General features: G+C 34.9%; 1 protein-coding gene across 5 annotated transcripts in view; it reads left to right on the top strand.

Moving 5' to 3' along the window:
* Window positions 1–25,265, top strand: part of ANGPT1 (angiopoietin 1) — a 431,361-nt gene that overhangs the window by 154,028 nt on the left and 252,068 nt on the right. For 4 of the 5 annotated variants that reach the window (XM_074387042.1, XM_074387043.1, XM_074387041.1 and 1 more), the window contains exons 3-4: window positions 1,957–2,078; window positions 16,330–16,562. In XM_074387042.1, the coding sequence (XP_074243143.1) occupies window positions 1,957–2,078; window positions 16,330–16,562 (355 nt within the window). The remainder of the gene's footprint in view (window positions 1–1,956; window positions 2,079–16,329; window positions 16,563–25,265) is intronic. The other variant, XM_010349275.3, reaches the window with a different exon arrangement.

Below are 25,265 nucleotides of genomic sequence, written 5' to 3'. Positions count from 1 at the left end.
TGGAATTTATTCTAATTGCAAGGAGAAGCCACTAGCACATCGCAAAGGAGATGGTATGATCTGATTTACGTGTTTAAAAAGATCTCTTTTGTTGCTGTGTGACAAACGGACTTGAGGGTAGGGCAAGTAGGAGCAGGAAGACAAACTGGAGACTGTAGTGGTCCACAGACTTCGATATGGGCAGCTTCATTTTCAATTTTGAATGGTTCCATTTTGTTGTCAATGGACATGGAGGAGAATACTTACTGTCCTTAGGAAATTAAAAATTTTAGTGTCTGAGAATGTCAGGAAGTGTGATCGAAGAGTATGGTGAATGAGAAAGAAAATAGATTTTATTTAACTGCATGCGATATGCTTGCTTTACTGAGACAATGTACCTCATAAACAAATAGATTGAGTGTTGTCTCTGTGCCAGCCACTCTTCTGAATGTCACCAAAACATATAAGTCTTTCATTCCCTATTTCATTATTTTATAAATTGTCACTTAATAAACACATAAAAATCTTACTTGGACAATAATGTATCTAATTGTTGAAAGCTGTATCTTTCCATCTCACCATTCTCTGTCCTGTCCCCTGCTCGCCTTTCTGTTTCATTCTTTGCAGGGCCAGGACTACAGGGTAAGCAAGTCAGACCATGTCAGATCAAGTCAGACGTGTGCAGAATCAGATCCTGTCTTTATTTTAGAATGATATTCTGTTCAATGTGGATTTTTTGCATGAATTGTAATTTTTTTTAAATGTTGCATTAAAATATTACTTACCTTGATTACTGAGTTTTCTGGCACTGCTTTAAATTTTGCAGGTGAGACATTTGCCTCTGTCGCCTCAGCCTAGTTCCTACCTTGCTCCCTTCAAATACATCCCTTGCCCTTGCAAGCTCCTGTAGCCCAAGTCCAGCCCAGGGCCTATAGGTGTATTTTGTTTTTTATTTTTTTTTATTTATTATTATATTGGAGATAGGGTCTCACTCTGATGCCCAGGCTGTAGGGCAGTGGGTGTAATTATGGCTTACTGCAATCTCTGCCTGTCGGGCTCAAGTGATCTTCTTTCCTCGGCCTCCCGAGTAGCTGGGACTACAGGCATACACCATCATGTCCAGCTAACTTTTGTAGGTTTTTGTAGAGATGGGTTTTTGCCATTTTGCCCAGGCTGGTCTTGAACTCCTGAGCTCAAACAAGCCACCCGCTACAGGCTCTCAAAGTGTTGGGATTACAGGCATGAGTCACCACACCTGGCTCTGTTCGTATATTTTGAAAAGACTTTCTGTGCACATCTGATATAATCCTAGATTTAGAGGCACTACAAAAAAGGAGGAAGACTCTAATGGCATCATTTTTTAGAGGAACTTTACATTGATATTGACCTGGCAGAGGTTTTTCTAGGTTTTTTTTAAATAAGTAGTTTTAAGAAAGATGTGGCAGTTTAAAAAATTTTCAAATCATGTGAGGAGCTTTTTTAAATTAACTTATCTTCTTTCTTGCATTTTATACCTCCCTTAAGGAGGAGAGAGAGGGAGGGACAAGACAGAGTCAGGAACAGGGCATGGACACAAGTTGAAGGCATCTGTCAGGACGGGAGTATGCATTCTTTGCCTCGAGAGTGACAGATTTGGGTGCACAGCTCACAGACTCATGTCATAATGAGGCCCAGCTAAATATCTAAGACCTTTTACTACTACTAACCTTGCACTTACAGATATTGGGGATAAAATATATGAAGCAACTATCACAGGAGAATATCCTAGGATTTTAGGACACAAACATTGAAATCTCAACGTTTGTTCAATTACAATCTCAATCTCAAACCAAAATAACATCTGAAAGGCACATAAAACATTAGTTGGTAAAATGTAAAACATTGCTTATTTTTAAAGAAATATTATTTAAAGACAAATTGAAAAAAGTTTTTTGATTTGTGATTGAAGTTTGAAATATTTTCATCTTTTATCTTAAGGTACTAAATCAAACTTCTCGACTGGAGATACAGCTGCTGGAGAATTCATTATCAACCTACAAGCTAGAGAAGCAACTTCTTCAACAGACAAATGAAATCTTGAAGATACATGAGAAAAACAGGTAAGGATTGCTTTATTCCAAAAATGTTTCTGTGTATACTTATTTATACCCTTCACCTCTCTGCCAACTCTTAAACAAATAAAGTTGAGGTGGTTTACAAAAATGAAATACAGAGCTGAATTAATTTTAATATAAAAATAAAGGAGAGCTTAAGGTAAGTACAGCTGGCATGTCAATAATAAATTAGTACTGTTGCTGATACTCTTGAAATATTTGCTTTTTATAACTTTCAGCATCAATTTCTCTAATAGTTGTTTAAATGTCAACATATCTACAAAAATTTGATTCTATGACTAAATTCATTGACACAAAATATTAACATTTTTCAGCAGAATCAAAACCTATAACAACAGAGAAGAGAATAGAGCCTTTTGAATCCCCACACCACCCCCCAGTTATTAGGCTTTTACAGGGTTGTTGAATTCAGAAAGATAGCACTAGAGATAAGCGAAATGTATATTTTTTTCTAGAAAATAATTCACCCCTAAAGCTGATCAAGAGTTTGAGTTTCTAATTTTCATTTAAAGCCATTTACTTTGGACGTAGTAAATTTCTTTATAGCTTTGTAGATGTCATCACACCATTTTGTTTTATAAATTATGAATCATTTCAGTTGATTGAATTGGAACTTAGGCATCTTGAGAGCTGGGATAGTGAAAGACTGTATTATTCTGAAGTCATTAATACTGATGATGAACAATTCAAAACACTGACTTCCATGGGACAAGTTTCTTGTATTAAATTGAATTTTCTCCTGGGTATTTGAATAACTTAAAGAAGTCTCAGTTCCTATGCATAATTTTGAGGTAAAGACCATGGTACTGATAGAAAGTGGTTCAATGTCATTGAGTTGGTGGAACTATAGTTCCCTTCATATTCCAAACCAGGAAGGCACCTAAGAGGAATGCTAGTTCTATTCTTTAAAAGTGAGGAAACAGAGACTCAGTGGAAGGGAGTGACCTGTCCAAGGTCACACAGCTTGCTAGTCCTCATCTTTCCACTATAACACATGGCCTCTTCAAACTATCTGCAAACTAAAAGAATTTCCCAACTTCATGCTCAAAGTAGAGCATAATGCCAACAATTACAATTAAACTTCTGCATGAAAAACACAAACCTGGCTGCTGGTTTAGACTCTGAAAGAGGTCACTCATGCTGCACGACTTGTATTTGTAAGTGTTGCATTTACTTATCCTTGTACTGTGGCATGGGGTTAACTGTATAACTATATATAAACTTGACAGGGCTTGACCCTGATTGCATGATTAATGTTCTAGAATTAAAATCTGTTGAAATATACCATTTATTCCACTGCAATTTCATAGTGACCAGACTTATACATGTATGTAACAGGTATGTTTTACTTCAACCATCCCTTAATCTAGGGTCATTTATTTGTGGTTTAATTTTGTCACCAAACATTTACAGTCACATTTCAAGATGCTATTTGTGAGGTTTTTGTCCAGGAATCACGGATAAGTAAAACAATGACAATTTTCTCTTATTTTTCTGAGTTGTTACTTAGTTTTATAATTATACAAATAGCACATTTATTATAGGAGAAGGACAAAAAAACACACAAGAAAATTAAAAACCATAGCATTATCATGCAGAAAGAGCTACAGATTTTACTGCATATTATATGTAAATATCACTTTCACAAAAAGTTCTGTCATACCTTACACACAGTCTGGAAGTTTGATTTCTTTGGAGATAGATAGCATTTTACATTAATATAATATTCTCTCTCTTTTTTTTTTTTTTTTTTTTTGAGACAGAGTTTCGCTCTTGTTACCCAGGCTGGAGTGCAATGGCGCGATCTCGGCTGACCGCAACCTCCGCCTCCTGGGTTCAGGCAATTCTCCTGCCTCAGCCTCCTGAGTAGCTGGGATTACAGGCACACACCACCATGCCCAGCTAATTTTTTGTATTTTTAGTAGAGACGGGGTTTCACCATGTTGACCAGGTTGGTCTCGATCTCTCAACCTTGTGATCCACCCGCCTCGGCCTCCCTAAGTGCTGGGATTACAGGCTTGAGCCACCGTGCCCAGCTAATATAATATTCTCTAATATTCTTAATGACTGCATATTTCATTTTACAGGTATAACCTAAGGTAGTTTGAAACCATCTCTCTGTAGTTATGTTCCCACCTAACTCATCTCTAAAAGATTTGCCGGCATAAACTCACGTTCTTTAGTTCTTCCTCTACCTATCTGTGCATTATCTCTTTGTCTGTATTGGACCCTGGAGCTGTCAGGATAGCACAACGTAAACTGGGAGGCCTGGAAAATCTCCCTAACTGCAAAAACAAGTGCCATCCTTAGGCATCACTTGTACTCAGGTACTCTGTCACTTTCTCTTTTTTCCCTCCTTCTCATGTTCATTTCCTTCCTTCCTTCCTTCCTTCCTTCCCTCCCTCCTTTCTTTCTTTGTTTCTTTCTTTCTTTCTCTTTTTGTTTCTTTCTTTCTCTGTCTTTCTTGAAAATGTATCCTTTCTACCTTTGTTCTGGATCATTTCAGATTTTATCTTCCCATCATGATTTTTGTTTAGTATCTGGTATCATTCCCTACCATAGAATTCTCACTGTGAAATGTTATATTTTAAAGATAAACTACTTAAAAGTTCTTCTCTCTATTCCATCAGTATAAGTGAGTTAGGATGCAAGCTCTCCAAAGAGCTTCATTCTGTATCAAACAGAAGGGGCTTCTTCATGCACTACAGTATCTCAAAGGAATCTGACTTCTGATCCCAAACATATTCGCGCCTTTTGGTGATGAATTTTCCCCCTTCATTAAATTCTAATTTCAACAGAAAACTCAGGTTTTCATACATGTGTAAATCACATCATTTATTGCTAATGTTAGTTTTTTCATCATTATAGCAATTGCCTTTTCTAGTAATACAGGTATTTTACTACAAGTTCAGAGATTTAGGTTTTAATTGGAAATTCACTTCTGTGTTCACATGGACAAAAACTTACATGCATCTTACACTCCCATTCCACATCTCTTTCATTTTTGACCATGGACCCCTCAAGTATGGAATTATCTCACATGTGGTTCTGGAATATTTTTCTATCAATTGCTGTACTTCCTGTTATTGCTGTATCTCTACAGTTGTCTGTCTGTCTACTTGTCTAAGGGCCTAATGTGTGTAATGGAGCATTGGCAGAACATCTCTTCTTAAACTAGACATAGTCTTCCATACACCACTTTAAAAAAAGAAGTGTTTTTCTTTCTATAAACAAAAAATACCCATTTGTGATACATAGCATACTTTCCCTATTCTGTTTATTGTTATTGTTTATTTTCATATGTGCAATGGAATTAGAGGAGCGCTGCCATACAACTTCTATTGCAATAAAGAAATGTGCTCCTGCTATTTAAGTAGAGAGAGGGTCAAAGTCAGGCAAGAAGCTGTTTGTGTTTTAAAAAATAGTTGATTGATTATCACTAGTTATTTCTTATATGAATCTTAATCCTCTATTTGCAACAAGAAGCTATTTCTACATTAAGGCATCTCTGAAATGCAGCAACAACATGCCTGTAGTTGGTCAGGTCTGGTTTGGATCAGCCAATACACTTTGCAGGGGGGATTATCTAAATTAAGCTTTGCTTCCTCCCCAAGGAATGTCAGGGGTTCTGTCTGGGTGTAGGACTTACCAGCTTTGAGTATGATGGGGCTTCAGCCGCCAAGTCAGTGAGCTGGCCCTTAGGAAGGTCCACCACTGCTTTGGCAAAATGAGGAGGAATATTTTATGGTTAGGATTATACTACACAAACATGCTGAGAGGTCCTGCTGATTTACATCCTGACAAATTAAATGCATTACTTGTAGGATTGGAAACGGATTTCTGGCCTCATTAGATTCACTTCTCTATCCCCTACATGGCTAGAAGAACAAAGCAGAAACAGGATTAGCAACATTTGCTCTGCTGTTTGTTTTCCTAACAGTCCAGAGGGAGTCACTGTAGAAAGCTTCCAGTTTGCTCGCTTTAGGCAATATGTTTTTCTTTTGTTGGATGTTACCCGAATCTTAAAACCTGGTTTTGTTTCTTACCTCAAAGAAACAACACTTAGGAGCAAGAAATCCATAACTCACCCGTATAACTGGAATGACATAACCAAGAACCCAAGTAAGTGGGAAACATTAATACTTTACTTGGCTCACAAAAGGAGTGATATGAGGACAGAGTAAGACACAAAACTGTAAACTTTTACTAGTTTCCTCCAGTATGTTTCCTACTGCTTTCTAGAACAATGGAGGAGAGGTGTACAGGTAATAATGTCCTAATGCAGTTTTCTTTAGTTGAACTACATATGAGACTAGGTCTGCTGGTGAGAAGGTTTGGTCAACTGGCCAGTTTTCCCAGCACCTGCCCGTCTCTGACTTAACCCCAACTTTTTCCAAGGCAGGAAGCACAGCCAGGCAAAATAATATTCCTGGAGCCCGTCTGCTTCACCAGAGTATACAGGAAGGGAAATTAACACGCCATGTATACAAAGATGGAGCATGTGGGTTTTCTTGATTGTGTTGAGTGTGCAGAGTGAAGATTAAGGAAATCCTCAGTAAGATCATTCAGAGTGAACTGAAATGAGACATGTGATGGCCATTCCTACATAGTCTGAGTAATAAGAGCTGCCACCTAGCTATCTACTACAATATAGACATCTGTGCCAGGTGCTTTAACTTACTATTTCTAATCCTCCAACCAGTTCTGCAAAGTATGTATTAATATTTCTATTTTACACATTTAAAAAGCCCTGAGGCTCACAGAAATCAAGTAAGTTGCTCATGTCCAAACAGCTAATGGTATAGCAAAATTAGTGTTCAAGTTCATGATGATTCTCTGCCTTAATTGTTATAAAAATATTTTTGCAACATGATGAGGCCTCAAGTATAATTGATGTAGTTGTCAAGTTATGCTCTGAAAACAAACAGATACTCATTTGAAGAAAGGGGTAGATCATTTGTTTTTGGCCTGTCACTATATAGGTCACTATTTAGTCCTTCTAATATTAGAGCAGAAGATATAAACTATTTATTTTACCTTGGGAATTCACTGAACATATTTGACATGCTCATCTATCTTCTAGCTGTAGTTATGGGAAGTTATTAAGTTAATTAATTTTAAGTGATTGAAGTATGTGCAACTTCAAGATATCAAATTATGCCTTACTAATTCCTGCAATAAAATACAGTATTGATGTTTAATACTTAATATGCCTAAATAAATGAAAAGTTAAATCATGGTCTTTTAAATGAAAGCTATCTTTCATTTGATAACTTATTTACAGAATGCTAAAGTAACTTGCTAACTTTGAACATTAAACTAGGCTGAATTATATTAGTTGTTTTATAACAAGGATAAAAAAGTTTACTTTTTGAATTTACATTATTCTAGTCTTTTACTTGTAAATGGAATACCTACAGACTAGAATATTACTGTTTTTCCCTTTTAATTTTTTTAAATAATATTTAATAACATATAGCATTTTTCTTCTCTTAAATTATAATAACCATAGTATCTTGGCATGAAATTCAATTCTGATAAAATTGGAAACCTGAGGGTCCCTTTAATTCTTCCCTTTCCCTGATCCCTCACAACTCACCACTCACTGTTGATGCTGCCAATTCCATCTTCTAAGTATTTTTCTAATCCATCCCATCCTTTCCATTCCCACCGACTATGTCTTAGGTCAAACTGCCATGAATTCTTGTCTATTCTATGCAATGAATTCTGTGTTTTAAGCTATGTGCCACTCCAATCCTTATCCAGAAGCTGTGCTTGCTAAAATGCAAGTCAGACTGTTTTTATCTATTAATTTCCTCTCAATCACATGATGATTCTCTATAAGTGATTGAAGAAAGTTCAAGTTCTTTAGCACAGGATACAGTCCATGATAATTATAATGTTACTTTTGCAGACTTACTTCCAAGAATCTTATTTTTTATTTTTTAGAGGATACACCTAATAGCTAAGAGCATGAGCTCTGAGGCCAGACTGCCTGGCTTCATTTATCCTTGATTCCTGGGATAATCAACTCAGTCACATATTATTTGTGTGACTTTCTGGAACCTCTTTAGACTCTATGTGCTTTGGCTTTCTAATTTGTAACATAAGAATGACAATAATTATATGAAGTTAAGGGGAAGATTGAGTTGATGTGAACAAATCACTGAGAACAGTTCCTGACATGAAGAGCAGTGTTTAGTCATGTTAGTGGTTAGTATGACCCTGAACACATGTTATTTCAGACATGTGTGATGTTTGCCTGACATTCCTTATTTATCTCACAAATTTCTATTCATCCTTGGAAACTCATTGCATGCGCCATCTTTTCTAACAATCCATCTCTGGCTCTACCAGATAGATTTACTCATTACAACCTACGTAATAGCACTCTACCTGTTTTCTCCACACAATTTCACTTATCTGATCACATTATAATACATATGTTTTTGTGTGTTTGCATATTTATCTATATCCATACTATTAGGCTGTGACCTTCTAGAACACAGAGACTGTGTTTTATTTTCATTGTCTTCCTGCTCCTGGGCAAAATTTTCTACGCATAAGCATATTTAGTGTTAAACGTTTTTGAAGGATAAATGAATAAGGAACTGGGAAATGTCCCAGTAACTCTAACCCAACAAATGCCATTTATCCACATGACACACAGAGAGACTCACATATTATAAAGACACATGCACGTGTGTGTTTATTGTGACACTGTTCACAGTGGGAAAGACTTGGAACCAACTGAAAGGCCCATCAGTGATAGACTAGATAAAGAAAATGTGGCACATATATACACCATGGAATACTATACAGCCATGAAAAAGGATGAGTTCATGTCCTTTGAAAAAACATGGATGAAGCTGGAAACTGTCATTCTCAGCAAACTAACATAAGAGCAGGAAACCAATCTCTGCATGTTCTCACTCATAAGTGGGAGTTGAACAATGAGAACACATGGACACAGGGAGGGGAACATCATACACCACAGCCTGTCAGGGGGTAGAGGGCTAGGGGAGGGATAGCATTAGGAGAAATACCTAAGATAGATGACAGGGTGATGGATGCAGCAAACCATCATGGTACGTGTACACCTATGGAACAAACCTGCACATTCTACACATGTACCCCAGAACTTAAAGTATAATAATAATAATACTTTTAGTGGAAAAGACAAATTATATTGTCTACATTAAATATTGTAAATCAATTTATTATTTTTTAACATAAATAAAATAGAGATTGTGTTTACACCACTATTCTGCGTTGCCAAAAGCCCATTGCATGGCACTCAACGTTGCTATTGTATACTCTGAGGTTCACTGATTCAGCCTATCTTTAAAATTTCTAGATAGCATTTGTGCAAGCCGTTCTACACTTATGGCTGTTTCTTCCATCTTTCTGATAAATAAAAACAAGACGAATGATGTGTATACATGTATATTAAATTATATACATGCATACACAGTTTTAACTCCGAGTTCCCCTAATTCCACACTCCTAAACCGTACCACCTGCTTGCAGAAAATCATCATTAAGTTTAAGTTCAGTGCTTACTCTTCCAGATGTTTTTTTTATAAATATACTAACGTGTGTATATAGAGTATGCATATTTATGTGTGTGTTTACACAGACACACACTCATACGTAATTGCTCACATGCACAAGTGCTTGTTTATATGATGTGTGCATATATGTATAGATTACTTTAATGTTGGGCTTTTTTCTACTATTTATTTTATAATAATTTATCATACATATATTACGCATATAACCATATACAGATATATCTCATTTATTTTCAAGAATGAGTATCAGTCTTATAGATACACTATTATAATCTAATATAATTAAATTAATTTATTAATTAAAATTAATTAAATTAAAAAATATATATTTTATCAAAACTATAATTGTTGATGTGATTTTTTAAATTTTTTATAGATATTCACAAGTTATCTTGCAATTTTACATTCTCCCTAAGAGTGCCTGGGGCTTTCAAATTTCCCAAAACTTTGCATGCCATCTAATTAATCTCAGCTCCTTGAGAAGTTAGGTTGTGCATATTTTTATGTGTATTGACCATTTGCATTTCTTCTGTGACTAGAATTCTTTTTCTATGACTACCTACTAGCCTATTTATATATGTTTAGCATTTTTTCTATTATATTGTTTATCCTTTTAAAAATTAACTCATGAGCTCTTTAATGGATATTAAAACTTTGTAATATATGTTACAAATATTTTCTCTAGTTTGTTATTTATTGTTCAACTTATTTATTAATAGAAGCATTACATTTCTCTGTTATGAAATTTATCAATCTTTTTTCTTATTAATTGCTGGTTTCTACAATACATTTAGTTTATTGTTCCTTACCCCAAATTTTACATTTATTTGCTAATATTTACTTATAGTATCTATGTTTCTGCTCCAAATATGAATTACCAAATATGATTTCAGATTTTGAGAGAAAATTTACTGTGTTCCAATTAGACATGTAAAGTATAAATTTAACCCGAACTAAATATATGTGTATTTAAATGGGGAGAAAAATCACTCTTTACAAACCCATATTTGCAACACATGTTGACACCATACATATTGAAAATAGTGGTAAATATTGAAACATCTGTAAGTAGGTTCAGGCAGATAAAAATCAGGTTTCTATATTTTCAACATCTTCCTCCTTGTTTGAAGGGCTATATTTACACTTATAGAGCTTAGGCAACTGTCACCACTGTGAGTTCATTGGCTGCTATGTTAAGAACTCCATTGTGGGAAACAATTTGAAAGGGATATCTTTTTCTGTGAAAGTTTCAAGATGTGTTTAATGATTTGAAATATTTCCAATAAGATGTTGGAGAAGGTTGTAAAACCAGGGTGGGGGGGATGTGTACCAAAAACTTCAAATAGGACTTGGTGTACACTCATTTAGAACCTTTTGCTAAAGTTCAAAGCATAGATTATTTTGTTTATTTTATTCATTAAAGTGCACCTCTGCCTCAAATAGAAGCTAAGTGCCAGAATTCTATGCGTGTCTCTTCTCAAAGTGTTTCCAGAAAGATGGGAAACAGGAAGTCCTGAGACTCCTGTGAGAAACTCTCTCTTTGGATTTCTAGCTCAATTTGTATAGATTTAGATGCACGGTTTCATAAATTGCCAGTTCATGGAACCCTAATCCTAAAAGATGCATCTTAATAAAAACTGTTTAATATAGGCTTCCTTATATCTTAACAATGAAACTCTTATTTTGCTTGAAGGAGTATACTGAATACAGTCTAGGAAACGGTGCACTGGTGTTTCGTCACGATCCAGGTTTTGTGTTGAAAATGCAAACCTAAGCTAAACGTGTTGCTGAGACTGTCATCGGGGAAAATCTGATTACTTTGACTACCTAACTTTAGGAAACTGGGGCTGCAGTGTTCTCAAATCAACGTCTCTATATAAAGATCTCCATGCTAGCTGAGGTGGCCCTCCCAACAGACCTGGATAGGGAAAATGGTAAAGAATCAATGAAGGCTTCAGGGACAAAATGAAATATGAGCAGTATATTAAAAATATAGTTAAAATTTAAAAATAAATTTAATGGAAGAGGTATTAAGGCAGGGCACTATTAAAGAAAATTCTAGTTCAAATGTTAAAAATTGGCTTGACCAAGTAATTCTGTTTTTATATATGGGAAAGGTAAACAGGTTCAAATATTGTGAAAGATAAGTTTCCAGAATAACTAAATGGAGAGCAGCAAATAAATACTAAGGAGATGTGAAGGTAGTGTCTTGGTTCTTGGTGTAGCATGATAAGTGGAAGAAATATGTAGAGATTACAGTTATTAAGTCAAAGAGGTGAGATTATAGGATATTCGTTGACATAGCAGTGGTAGGTCTTGAGCAGATTTTCAGTCTAGCAATTTAGAAAACATGGCTTTTTATCCTGGTTCTGACACTTAATATCTGCATGATTTTGAAGAAAACATTTTGATTCTTACCTATCCATAAGGGTCTGTAACATTTACTCAGGCTATGTTAACTATACTGCTTTAAGAATCAAAAGAGAGAAAAGTTTTAAAATGCTACATAACTTTGATGGTGTGTTATAAGAATATGATAATAAGTAGTAATGGTATATAGAGTTTTCTGGCAAGTGAGGTTTACATTAAAACCATTTGGGAAGTAATGACAAGGAAGGGCTGATTTCCAAAGTAGATACTAGCCAATATATGGAAGGAATCAAAGAAAAGACAGCAATCTTTGGAAGCCAAATATGAAGAGAGGATGAAAAAAAGGGATGAATGTAGTCAAAAGAAATGGAAAGGTCAAGAAGAGATCAGTCTTGCCTGAAGAAGTCTAAACAATTGTCATTAATATAAAAAATGTCCCTAATAAATAAAGTTAGTAGATATTTACTGAAGTACAAATGTTATTAAGGGCACTCTGAGAGAAGAAATGTGATGAGAAAATGACAAGAAGAGATAATTAACTGGTAAGACCTGCCATTCGAGAAACAATGTAACACGTTTCCAATTTGCTTGTAGTTGTTACGCATATTACTTGGGTTTCCAAATCCTGTGGAATGTCTGTGAGGTAAGGTAGGCTTCTTAGTTCCATGTGCAGTCTCTTTTTCATTTGACCTGAGTAGCTACTCTAAGATGACAAGCTATATTGGTGTCTTTCGATACCTGTTAGTAAGGGAACATTTAAGGTTGTTTGATGAATTACGAAAATTAATGTTCTGTCCAACATGCTGATGTATGTTATATATTATACGTATTATATATTCCTTTTACTCAGAAAATGCAGATCTCTTCCACAAGCCTGTGTCCAGAATTGTTTCCTTTGGTACCAGGACTTCTTTGATCAACTTTTCATCCTCGGCTCTTTCCAAATTATCCTGAAAAACAAAACAAACAAGCTTACATTCTTTACAGACATCTCAGATAGTAGCCATTTCTGTGTCTTTGTCCTCTTGAACAAGGAATACATCAAAAATAAAAAGTAGAAAAACACCGATGCAAAAATTTAAAAAAGTATTATGTCTGAAACAGAAGTTTCATATAGCTTCTGCATTTTCATTTGAGGTTTTTATTCTCTAAAAATAAATGCTTAGAGTAGGAATAATGTCATTTTATATTTTACAGAATTATTGGCACTTAGCAACTTATAAATACAAATCATAATGTAATATTTTCCGAACCAGAATGTTACCTACTCATTAGGAAAACTGCGAGGCTAGTGCTCATCTTATTTGAAGGACAAAATGGTAATTCAGAATTTTTATCAAGTATTATAGGGCTATAACTTTCAAATTTTGATATATACATGATTGTCAGTATAATAGGTAATGCTAAGTTTTCTCGCTAGTAGACTACAACTCCTATGAATTTAAATGACAATTTTCTTATAAGTTAGCAACTCTAAATTATGTGCATCTTGCCTCTGATCACTACCCAGGAGTAGTGACCAAAGTAAATAAAAAGTAAACTGAGAATGAGCTAAGACCCTGGTTGTTGTTAATTCTCAGATCTGAAGGCCAAAAATTAATGGACACAGAGAAGACCTCCTTTGACATCTGCAGCAAGTACACTAATCACTTAAGTCAGTAGGGATGAAACTTTTAACCAATAAGGACAATAGAGAAGATTTTTGTTTTTGTTTTTGTTTTACCGCAAACTTCTTCAACACGAAGTTTGTGGCAAAGAAAAAAATGGTAAAAGATCAGTCATATCTACCCTTACAGATATTGTTTTTCTTCTTACTCTGCTTTTTTTGCCTACGTTTTTCATTTCCAACATAATAAAAAAAAGTGATCATCACAGTTTCCCCATATTACTATACTCAAACTCTGTGTAAATTGGGTTTACTTTATGATCGGTACAGGACAGGACTTCTTTCTCTCTTGCGGTCAGTAGAATGAAAGCAATTCAAAACAGAAATGGGACTTTTCTTCTCTTGCAGAAGTCACACAGTTTCTGCTAATCACTCTCAATGAGAACCTTTCCTATGTGAATCTGTGCACACTACTAAAGGTATTATAAATTAATTAGAAGCCTCCAGGTACTTTTCAGGCTGATTTCACAGGCAACTTCCATATTCTTGGAGTACAGGTTTGTTGGCAAAGATCTGGAATGCCCAGGAGCACTTCTGGCCACACTTCTTTTTCTTCTTCCTCTTCTTTTAAACAATGGAAATTTATTCTCTTAATATTCTGGAGGCTGAAAGTCCCAGATCAAGGATCAAGGTGCCTGCAGCGGTAGGCTCCCTCCGAAGGCGGTAGGGGAGACTCTGTTCCAGGTCCCTCTCCTACCTGCCAGTAGTTTCTTGGCTTGCAGCAGCATTACTCCAGTCTGTAAACAGCCTTCTCCCTGTGTGCACATCTGATCTGTCTCTCCACATTTTCCCTTTTTTATAAGGACACCAATCATACTGATTAGAAGCTCACCCTCCTCCAGCATGATCTCATCTTAACTAATTACATCTGCAACGACTGTGTCTAAATAAGGCCACATTCTTGAAGTCTTGGAGGTTGGGACTTCAACACATAATTTTTGTGTGTTGGGGACAAGCATAGGAGGGGCATAATTGAACTCATAACAACCACTTAAAACAGTACGTGACACATGGCAACTGTGTAATAAATGAGAGGTGTCATGAGTATTGTTATTGATATTATCGTCACCGTCTACCATGTTCTGCCATATTCACCCCATCCACAAACTTTCTGGCGTTTACCAGGAGGGCGCTGCTTCTGCCACATGGACTTCTCTCCATTCTCTCAGTCTTTTCTGCCTTTTAAGCCTTGGGCCACACTTCTTCATCTGTGTAAAGACAATCAGATGTTACAGTTTGTCTTCCAGCACCTGGTGTTGGAAGATCTAGCTCTTCAAACATACTCTATTTTATAATTTAGGTATTGAATCTAAAACACTCCCTAGTGTTCCCTTTTTGAAAGGAATGATTCAATGCTTTATTTCTCCAAGGTAAATTAAGTGCCCATTCTGGTATGTGGCATTTTAATAACACCTTGTAAACTAAGGACGGGTTGAATTTTCTGAAAACAGACTGAGAAAACTGAGTAAGCCTTTCCTCTGAGGAATACTAGTATATTAGACACTCCATAAAATGTAAATGCTTTTTATTTCCAGTCAGTTCCTAGGCTCCAAGAGTGCTTCTGCATTCTCTATCATTTTTAATGTGCAATATACAAGGGGAATATTCTGTAAAGAGCTCAGGGAGTGGGAAGGGTCTCAGCTAAAGATTGCAGCACTGTGAGCAAAGCATCCCAACTCCTTTTTTAAGACCATATCATCAGCCTACTGGAGTCTTCCTTCTTTTACCATTTATACCGTGATTTGGGAACTTGTGGTGTCGTTAAGCCTCATCCTGAAGTTTGAGTCGAGAAATAAAGGAAGCTAGTGGTTATGATACAGGGCCAGGTATCAAAAATCACAATAATACATTGTGCCTTTAGATAGATAATTTTCTGCTCTTGTTGCTGTGTCAATACAGTATTCATTTTGTATGTGCATGTGATTGAGAAAGTATATTGCTATTTTTTCTTTTTTTAACCTAACATTGTATTTTGAGCATTTTCTAATATACTTAAAATTATTAAAAATATTATTTTCAACAGTTTCAAAATAAAGGTTTTTTTTTTACCGTCTTAACATCATTGTACATAAATCTTTGTGTTTCTGATTATTTCATATTTTCTCTTTATTCCTGATTTTGCAGATGGTCAATATGCTATTCTTGATCCCACAGAAATATTGTGAAACTTAATCAATGTTAATGTTTTGAGAACCCCAAGTGAATGAAGCAAAGTGAATAAAAAATAGTCTCTACATGTTGTTTATTTTTTTTCCCTGAACTATTCTGTTTTCTGTTAGGTCCATTTCCTTAGTGAATGTTATACTATAACTTCCTCATAGTATAGCTAGTTGGGTGTAAGTCAGCTACCTTGGATACAAGATACACCCAAGGAAACTAAGAAACTAAATTATAGTTAAAAGCAAACATTACTCTGATAATACCTGGTTTAATAATTTTCTATTTGACATGTTATACATATAACTCCTAAAAATGTATATTCTTAAGTCTCTCACTTAAAAATATTTTTACAGTGAAATACCTGATTAAAATTTCTTGTCTGAAATAAATTCAGGAACCAATTGAATTACAAGTGTTTTTTCGTAAAACATTTTCAAATCTAAGTTTTATTTTCACTTCCTTGTAGTTTATTAGAACATAAAATCTTAGAAATGGAAGGAAAACACAAGAAAGAGTTGGACACCTTAAAGGAAGAGAAAGAGAACCTTCAAAGCTTGGTTACTCGTCAAACGTATATAATCTACGAGCTGGAAAAGCAGTTAAGCAGAGCTACCACCAACAACACTATCCTTCAGAGGCAGCAACTGGAGCTGATGGACACAGTCCATAACCTTTTCAACCTTTGCACTCAAGAAGGTGGTAAGAATGTCTTCCTCACTTGGGTATTGTTAATATTTTATTTTCTAAGAGCAAGTAAATAATATAGTTTCCACAGGGCATTGATTGCTGTGTAAAAAAAAAAAAAAACAGCAGAAACTTTATGGTTAGAATCATTTATGAAGCTCTGTTGATCATTTTTTCATGTTTCTAACTGGAGAATGTATTTATAAGCTTAAATTTGTGACTCCACAATGTCTTTCTAAAAGACCTTTCTAATGTATTCCTTCTTTGTCTTTTTAACTTAGATAGAATCCGTGATACTGTCGTGAATAAATAATTGGCATTATGGTATTAGACACTTAACCATATAGGACAGAGATTAGCCAATGTTAAAGATTAGTTCATAGTGCTGGGAGAGTTTCAGGAGGATTTCCATTTTTAAACTAATATTTATTATTTCATTTCTGAGGAAATGGAGTAAGGAATTGTGAGTTGCAGAGAAAAGGAGACAGACTGTTTGCAACAAGTATTGTGAGTAAGACAGGATTGTTGTTTTTAAAAATATTCATTAAAATCACTTCTGTTTAGTCCTGTGCAGGATAGATTTAACCAGGGTATTTAGGTACATTAATTCTGGGGTGTCTTTGTGACCGTGGAAATACAAATTTTGATATCACTAGAATGTCTGGAGCCATTTAACCTTTGGGAATATCTACAGGCCTGTATTTCTTTAGAAGGCATATATCTGCCTATCCATCCATCCATCCACCCAACAATTATTGAATGAGTGCCTCTGCTCACACCTGTTCCCTTCAAGCAGAACCTCTAGTGAGCCTCTCAGTACAGCTCTTCAAAGTTTGGAACTTAAAATCATTTTCTGTATTTCTCTAATCAGCCTTTCTCTAAACGAAGGTAGAATTGTAAATAGTGATGAGTGTAAAAGAATACCACTTACCTATGAAAGCTGTTGTTATTAAGCTGTGGCTTATGTGACCATTCATGAAGCGGTTTAGTGAGCATATGCAATGTTCACATGTGATGGCTCCTTTAATTTAAAAGTGGATTTGAGCTATGTGACAAATTGTTCAATTTCATACTTTCATGTATAGCTATGAATAGAGAAGATGACTCCATATTAAGTGATCTTGCTTTAAAGACATTTCACATTTCTCTATTACACTCCATTACCTCAAGTTATATCTTCTTTAGATAGTCTAAACAAGCCTTTAATATATTTTGTAAAGCAATAGTTTTTAAACAGTGAGTTCCCAGAGCTCCATTTGGATGTGCTCAGTAATGTGATTGGGAAAGGAAAAACCTGCTAATCAGTCAGATCCTGCCAAAATCTTGAATTAGAGTCCACTGGAAGGAAAGCATGGTAGTATTTTGCCAGAGAATTTTAATAGAGCTCACGAGTATTTAAAAATTAAGTATTAATATGAGACATATCTATCCTATATTGAGCTGAATAGATTTGGGGAAAGATTGAAAACACATTTTTCTTATCATCCTGAGACTTAAAGCACATGGAGTAGAATAGTGGCTTTTTTTTCCATGATTTTAGAGATGTCAAGCCCTAGTGATTCTCACAGAGCTCATATGTCTGCGTACTTATCATAATTTAACTTCTATTCTGAGTATTTGCCTAATAAATGTGTCTTTAAGCTTTTAGAGGAAGAAGGTATGACTTTAAAAGCAAATATCCTGGCTAGGTTTGAACTTTGGGTGTAATATCAGGCAAGCAAACATCTGTTCAATTTAAGAAACATCTTTTGAAAAACGAGGATAGCCATGATAGATGCTACCCTTAATATCCATTCAGGAAGTTAAAAAAGTAACTGTGTCTATTCTGTGATGTAGTACAGACAGCCCCAAACTTTTTACACAGGGGGCCAGTTCACTGTCCCTCAGACCCTTGGAGGGCTGCCACATACTGTGCTCCTCTCACTGACCACCAAGGAAAGAGGTGCCCCTTCTTGAAGTGCGGTGGGGGGCCGGATAAATGGCCACAGGGGGCCGCATGCAGCCCGCAGGCCGTAGTTTGGGGACGCCTGATGTAGTATATCCAACAAATAGTAATAATAATCATAGAAACCGAATTTGTCTAAATATTCCAGGCCTCTAGATGTCTCTTTTCTTTTGAATGACAAAACTCTATAATGAATCTGGATTTAACTATGAGATTTGCAGTCTTAATTTAAGGGCATTACCAAATTTTCCAGTGGGTTCTATGCTCTCATGACCATAGATTTTATTTGCTTCTTGTTAATCTCTTTTCTTTAATCTTACTGTTAAGTATTCTAACTAAATATTCGGTTATTTTGGGACTCATAAGAGACACAAAAATGGAAAGTACCTCTCATAAGGTTTTTATCAAGATTTTCATTGTCTCCATATCTTTGTTTTCACTGGAGCCATAGTCTTTGGCTATGGTGAATTTTAAATTTCAAATGGCTAATAGCATAGTACTAGATTAAATATCAGTTATTAAAATGAACTTTTATTCAAATTCTAAAACACATGGTTAAAGCTTGTTTTATGATCAAAAATTTATCATATAAATGTATTATTTATTGAAGGAATATATAAATACTTTACTTATAAATTTATATGTATGCAAAGGTTTCAAAATCAACATACCACAATAAATATATCAAATATCCACCCATTTATATTTTAAAGCTCAAATATGGATATTCTACAGGCTCTTCAAATACACAGGCTGTGTCATCATCCAAAAAGCCAAATATTTTAATCAATCCTAAAGGTCTTCTGGTTTCAATCTGACCCACTCATTTCTGGAGAGAGCCTGAATATAACACTGCAACTAAATTAACATTTATAAAGCTGTCTCATCATGTATAAAGTCAAGAGAACTGTGTCTATTTCACCACAATAGAGAATGAATTACATTAGATCCTCAATATACAAACAAAGATCACCATGCTGAAGACACAATTGATTCATTAAACTTTAATTTCTTCTTTCTCCTTTGATGGACAAGACTCAGTTAAGTGCATTCATTATGTGCTTTATAAGCAAAATTTCTTTTGCAGAAAAATGTTTGAATATAATGCCCTGGAGTGTTTGAGTATTGAAAGTTATCCAGGCAGCTTTTTTTGGCCTCCATTTTCTGATCTCTAAAATGAGACAATAATATTTACTTAGTAGGTATGTAGTACATTGAAAATATATGCAACTTTTATTTGTCAATTATATAGTTCAAAATTGCCAAAAAAGTGGATTGTAAATGTTCTTACCACAAAGAAATGACAAGTATGTGAGGTAATGGTTATGTTAATTAGCTTGATCATTCTGCAGTGTATACATGTGTCAAAACATCATGTTTTACTCCATAAATACATACAATTATTTGTCAGCAAAAATAAAATTTAAATTAAAAAAAGAAATAGAGGGCCTAGAACAAATAAATACACAAACAAGTAAATGAATTAATTTTTTAAAATGTTTAAAAAATTAAAAGAGGTTAGTATAAAACATATAGCATCTGTGTTAACTCATGGTGTTAAAATGATTGTAGTTGACTTATTTTAATGCCTTCTAAAGTGCCTATAATGCATTAAAGTTATATGATAAAGAATTCCTAGAAAGTGTTGGCTAGAAATATCCCCTTTTTCCAAGCATTTATTTGATCCAGAAACTGTAAATCTATCTTTGCATTCAGGGAGTGCTTTTGTTTAGTTCCTCAGCGCTTTTTCTACTAACACATCTGATGCTGTGAGATACATTTAAGCTGAGAACAAGTAATAAACACATTCTCTGAAACAATTCACCCAGTTTTCCTCTTCTTGTTCCTAATAGACAATAGGGGTGTCTAAGGAAAAGAGTCAATTCAAACTGAATTGTATTCATTTTGTAAGGCTTCTGAGTAACACATTTATTTTTGTCTAACCTTTGTCTGCAAATATTGGGCCACATTTATTCTTGGAAACATCCACTAAAGAAATATTGCCCTCAGTGTTATCACAGTGTCAAAGCTCAACTGATTGCTTCCATTTTTTGGCAATTCAAAATTAAATAGTTGTTAGAATTGAATAGTTTACATTAATAATGGCATAGAAACAAAATTTGGAATCTCTTGTGGGGAGAATAATCAGTTACTGTGACTATCAAAAAATTATTAGTCAGGCATGGTGGCTCACGCCTGTAATCCTAGCACTTTGGGAGACTGAGAGGGGGTAGATCACTTGAGGTCAGAAATTTAAGACCAGCTGGAAAATGTGATGAAACCCCATGTCTACTAAAAATACAGAAATTAGCCAGGCATGGTGACACGCACCTATAATCCTAGCTACTTGGGAGGCTGAGTCAGGAGAATTACTTGAAACCAGGAGGCAAAGATTGCAGTGAGCCAAGATTACACCACTGCACTCCAGCCTGGACAAAAAGCAAGACTCTGTCTCAAAAAAAAAAAAAAAAATCACTGGTTATCTATGTACATCTTTCTACAGTGGTGATTAAAATATCATCACATGTTGAACATACATGGAGCAAATATCATATTACATAACTGGGAATTTACTGACAAAGCATGCAAAAAAAAAGAAAGAAAGAAAAGAAAAAAATTAAAAAAAACAGTATTTAGACTATATTATAAAATTACACAGTCTGATTGTCTCACACTCCCCAAATCAGCTTGACGCACATTTCTGCTGTAACAGGATGTGGTTCATAAGTTTATCCATTCATTCAAAACAGTTCTGCAGCAACCTTTCTGCTTCAGATTCTCTTCTGGGGGAAATGATATTTATCCATTTTAATTTAATATATATTTGCTAAGTATGAATAATGTGCCACGTATTGCTCAGACCACTGAGAAGAAGAAATAATGTATTTCAGTCTGTGGCTTTAAGGAACCTAGGATTTGATAGGAGAGAAACAAGTAAACAATTATTTTTCAGAAATCTTTACTAGAAGTGAGCCTAGGGTACCTGGACCCCAGCAAAGCACACAGAGAAATATTAAAATCATGGCAGGAACAGAAGGATAAGGGCAGAATCCAGCATCTCTAGAGTTTTCTTGGGAATTTTATTGAATGCTTATTATGACTCTAGTTTGCTTAGGCTTTACATGTGTTAAGTTAGTCCTTACAACAGCAATATGAGGGAACTATCCTGTCTAGCATCATTTTTTAACCTCTATAGAAAATTTGAGAATTTGCCCAAAGTTACCATAACTGGAAAACGTTAATCTAGGATTAAAACATAAGCAAGTTTGTTCTAATGGGGAGATGATAATTAAGTCTAAAAAATGAAGAAAATGGAGGACACTCCATAGAGCACAAACAACACGTATATTTTCCAGAAGTCATGGGAGTGGGCTGTAGCCTAAGTCTTAAAATGAGTGTAGAAAGAGGAACAGAGGGAGACCAAGGAAGTCACATTTTTTTTCCCTAAAATCAATGAGCCATCATTGTCAATATATAAAGATGATGGTGATATTTGCATTTTAGAAAAATTTCCCCAGGGACAGTGCAGGAAAAATATCCTGGAAAGTTGAGAAGCCTGGAACAGGGGACCAGATGGATATTTTTACCATTATTATAATATCAGCAAATACTTAGCACAAGCCAGTCTTCTGAGCTCTTTGCATATATTAATTCATTTAATTCTGGTAATAAGACTGTAGGATAAATGCTATTACTAACTCTATATGAAAGATAAAGAAGCTAAGCACAGAGAGGTGAATAATGCTTATATATCACACTACTGTCAAGTGAGCAAGCTGAGATTGGAATACAGTCTTTTTCTGAAGATTGTACCTTGCCTACTGCACCATGTTCACTTTGAAATTTTGTCTGAATTTCAAAGTGATCTCTAGGAAAAAAATAATAAGGTCCACATTAAACTGGGATAAATGGAAAAGTAAGTGGAATAAATTTGTAAAAATAGAAAAATTAGAATCAGTAAGAAATAATGACTTCCTGGAAGTAGAATCTAATATCAATTGCACATTTCTAGGTTAAACAACTGAGGAGTGTTAATGACATTCTTTAAAACTAGCAACACGGGAGGAGAAATAGGAAGAGAAAAAACAGTGAGTTTTAGTTTGAGACATTTTGACTGAGCTACCTATAGGACAGAGTCTGGCAGGCAGATAAATAAGAATCTAAAAGGAGAGTAGTGATGTGTCCTCAGAGACAAGAAGTAAAATCATTGAAAGTGCATATAAAGCAATGGCTCTTTTTCACATGGGGGTCACAGATTCATCAGGAAACCTGATGCAAACCATGCTATTTTTCCTTTCCACCTACCCCAACCCTAAAATGCAAGGATACGGGCACACATTTGTGTACAATTTGAGAGCATTTACATACCAAAGTTATGAGTGCATTGTGTGAAATAATGATAGTGTAAAATCAAACAGAAAAATTTGAAGTTTTTTAAGGGACAGGTTAAAAAAAAGAGAGCAGAGTTTTGGGATTTTGTTTTTTTTTATATACAGTTATGAAAGATGTTCTTTTTAGTTTCTGGTAAGCATGATGGTCACATTTTTAAAAAGTTAACCTTCTGAATGCAGAGTTTTGGTAAGCTGCATGGCTCAGTTGCATATGTCAGACTTTAAATGAGTGAGAGGAAGTAAGAACAGAAATCATTATATACCCAGATTCAAGAAACTTGAATGTGAAAGGACAGATAGCAACTTTAAGCAGGGAGGCACATGGAGCAGAGGAAACTTAAAAATAAATATGGAGATACATGAACATGTTTATATACTTAGTTCTCTAATAAGGAGTACAAATTTCAACTCACAGGAGCTTCTCATGAAGTTCATTTTTAAAAGTTCTTTCACATTATCTCAAAGACATACTGACTGATACTACAAATATTTAAGTGAATACTATTTGGGCTAAAGCGTCTTTCTCAAAAGCTGACTGCAGTGATATGGAACATTGGATCATTAGTTTTGGTCCTCTAGCCTTCTTAAAGGGGGAAGTGAGGCATTTGCTTCCTTCTCAATGCTGAGGAGTCTTTAGGCTTGGTTCTCAGAATAATTCTACCATCTGAAAGGAATTTACCTCCCATGCAGCGCCTGTTGAGTTTATGAAGATTATATCATTCAGTAAGGGATGAGATAGTTTGAACTGCAAGTCCCTTGAGTTAAGAATGACTCTAAAAACATTACAAGTGATGGGAGGAAATTAAAACTTTCTGAATGTCACTCATAGAAACACTGATAAAAACGGAAAATATCAGTTTCATTGACTGGGTAAAATATTCAGTTTTTCATTTATCACTTGTAAGGCACAATTTAAGATTAGGTAGAAAGAGAAATAAAAATACAGCAAGTCATCTGCTGAACACTGCAGTGAGTACTTGTTCCCATTTAATGGGGGAATGCTTTATCTTGACAGAAAAGTATATGTCAAATATTTACAATTTCCTTAAAGTGAACCACACTATCTAGCACTTCCTTTCATAAAACCCAATGGCTTAAGGCAAAATTGACTGTTTGTTTTTGGAAATGGTATATTTCTCCTTTTTGATGGAGCATGTTATCTGCCTTTTAGAAAAGTTGTAATTTCTGTAACAACAACAAAAAAATTGTAGGAATAGTGGATAGCCAAACTAATGATAACAAAATAAAAAATAACATAGTCCTTGACCTCTCCCATGAACTATTTCTAAACCCCATTTTTGGGGGGAGATTTGAAATTTTGTGGTTAATTCTTTTTTGGAATTGGAATTTTTAACTTCAGAAACAAGATGAACTATCTGAAAAGGGATATCTCATGATTCCAGCTGGGCTTGGAAATTACAGGGATGAAAGGCCACAAAATAAGAGTATTTCCTCGATGTTCCAATATTACCAGGAGCAAACTCCATCCTTCTTCCCTTGTACTTTCATAACCTGGCTGGCTAAAGCAAAGAAGCACAAACAGTTTGAATAGACTTTCAACTAAGTCATTTCCTGGACTCATCCACACTCAAGTCAAATTCAACAAATACTTTCTAAATCCGGGGACAAAATGGAATGGTAGATATTAGTCACAGGTAAGATATAGTACTTTACACTGAAACAATGGCACCTATAATTACTCTGAGAGACAGTAAGAAAAAAATGTTTTATTAAGTATGTGTGCATCATATCAGCTATAGAGTGAAAACCTCATGAAATTTTTTAGACTATTGAGAGAAAAAGAAGGTAAAACTGAGAAATGTTGCAACTGCACATTTAGCTTTAAATGTGTATAAACAAATATTTATTTTTAGCATAAGATTGTTCTAAAGGTCAATTGCGAAGAACCTTTAAAATTAGTGACATTTTTAGCTTCCTATAGGAGCTCATAATTTATTACCAACCAAAGCATGTCAACATGAAAACTGATTTTAAGTACACTGGAATCTCATCCTTGTACTACTTTGGTTGTTCACATTCTGAACAACTTGTATATTTATTATATAAATAATATATATATTCTGAAAAACTTGTATATTTGTTTTATCTTTGCATGTATCTTAATTATTTTTAGGTGTGAACATTTCATTTTCCTAAGTGGAATGAGTTCCTTTAGAATAGTGAGTTTGAACTTTGGGTGTAATTTTAAGTGGAGATTTGGTTCTGAAGGGAGATATTGCCAGTGGTTGAGGCCTCATGAACACAAAAACACACACACAAACCTAATCTTAATCATAATTAATTCTCTAACCTATCTCTCTAGAGCTAGGAATTATAGACTGAGATGGTTTCTCTCCAGTATCTTGGAGCAGATGTCTACCA

The sequence above is a fragment of the Saimiri boliviensis genome, chromosome 15, assembly GCF_048565385.1.
Source record: "Saimiri boliviensis isolate mSaiBol1 chromosome 15, mSaiBol1.pri, whole genome shotgun sequence".
Taxonomy (NCBI): Eukaryota; Metazoa; Chordata; class Mammalia; order Primates; family Cebidae; genus Saimiri; species Saimiri boliviensis.
The sequence above is the reverse complement of the archived record's forward strand: the minus strand, read 5'-3'. Positions and strand labels throughout refer to the sequence as shown.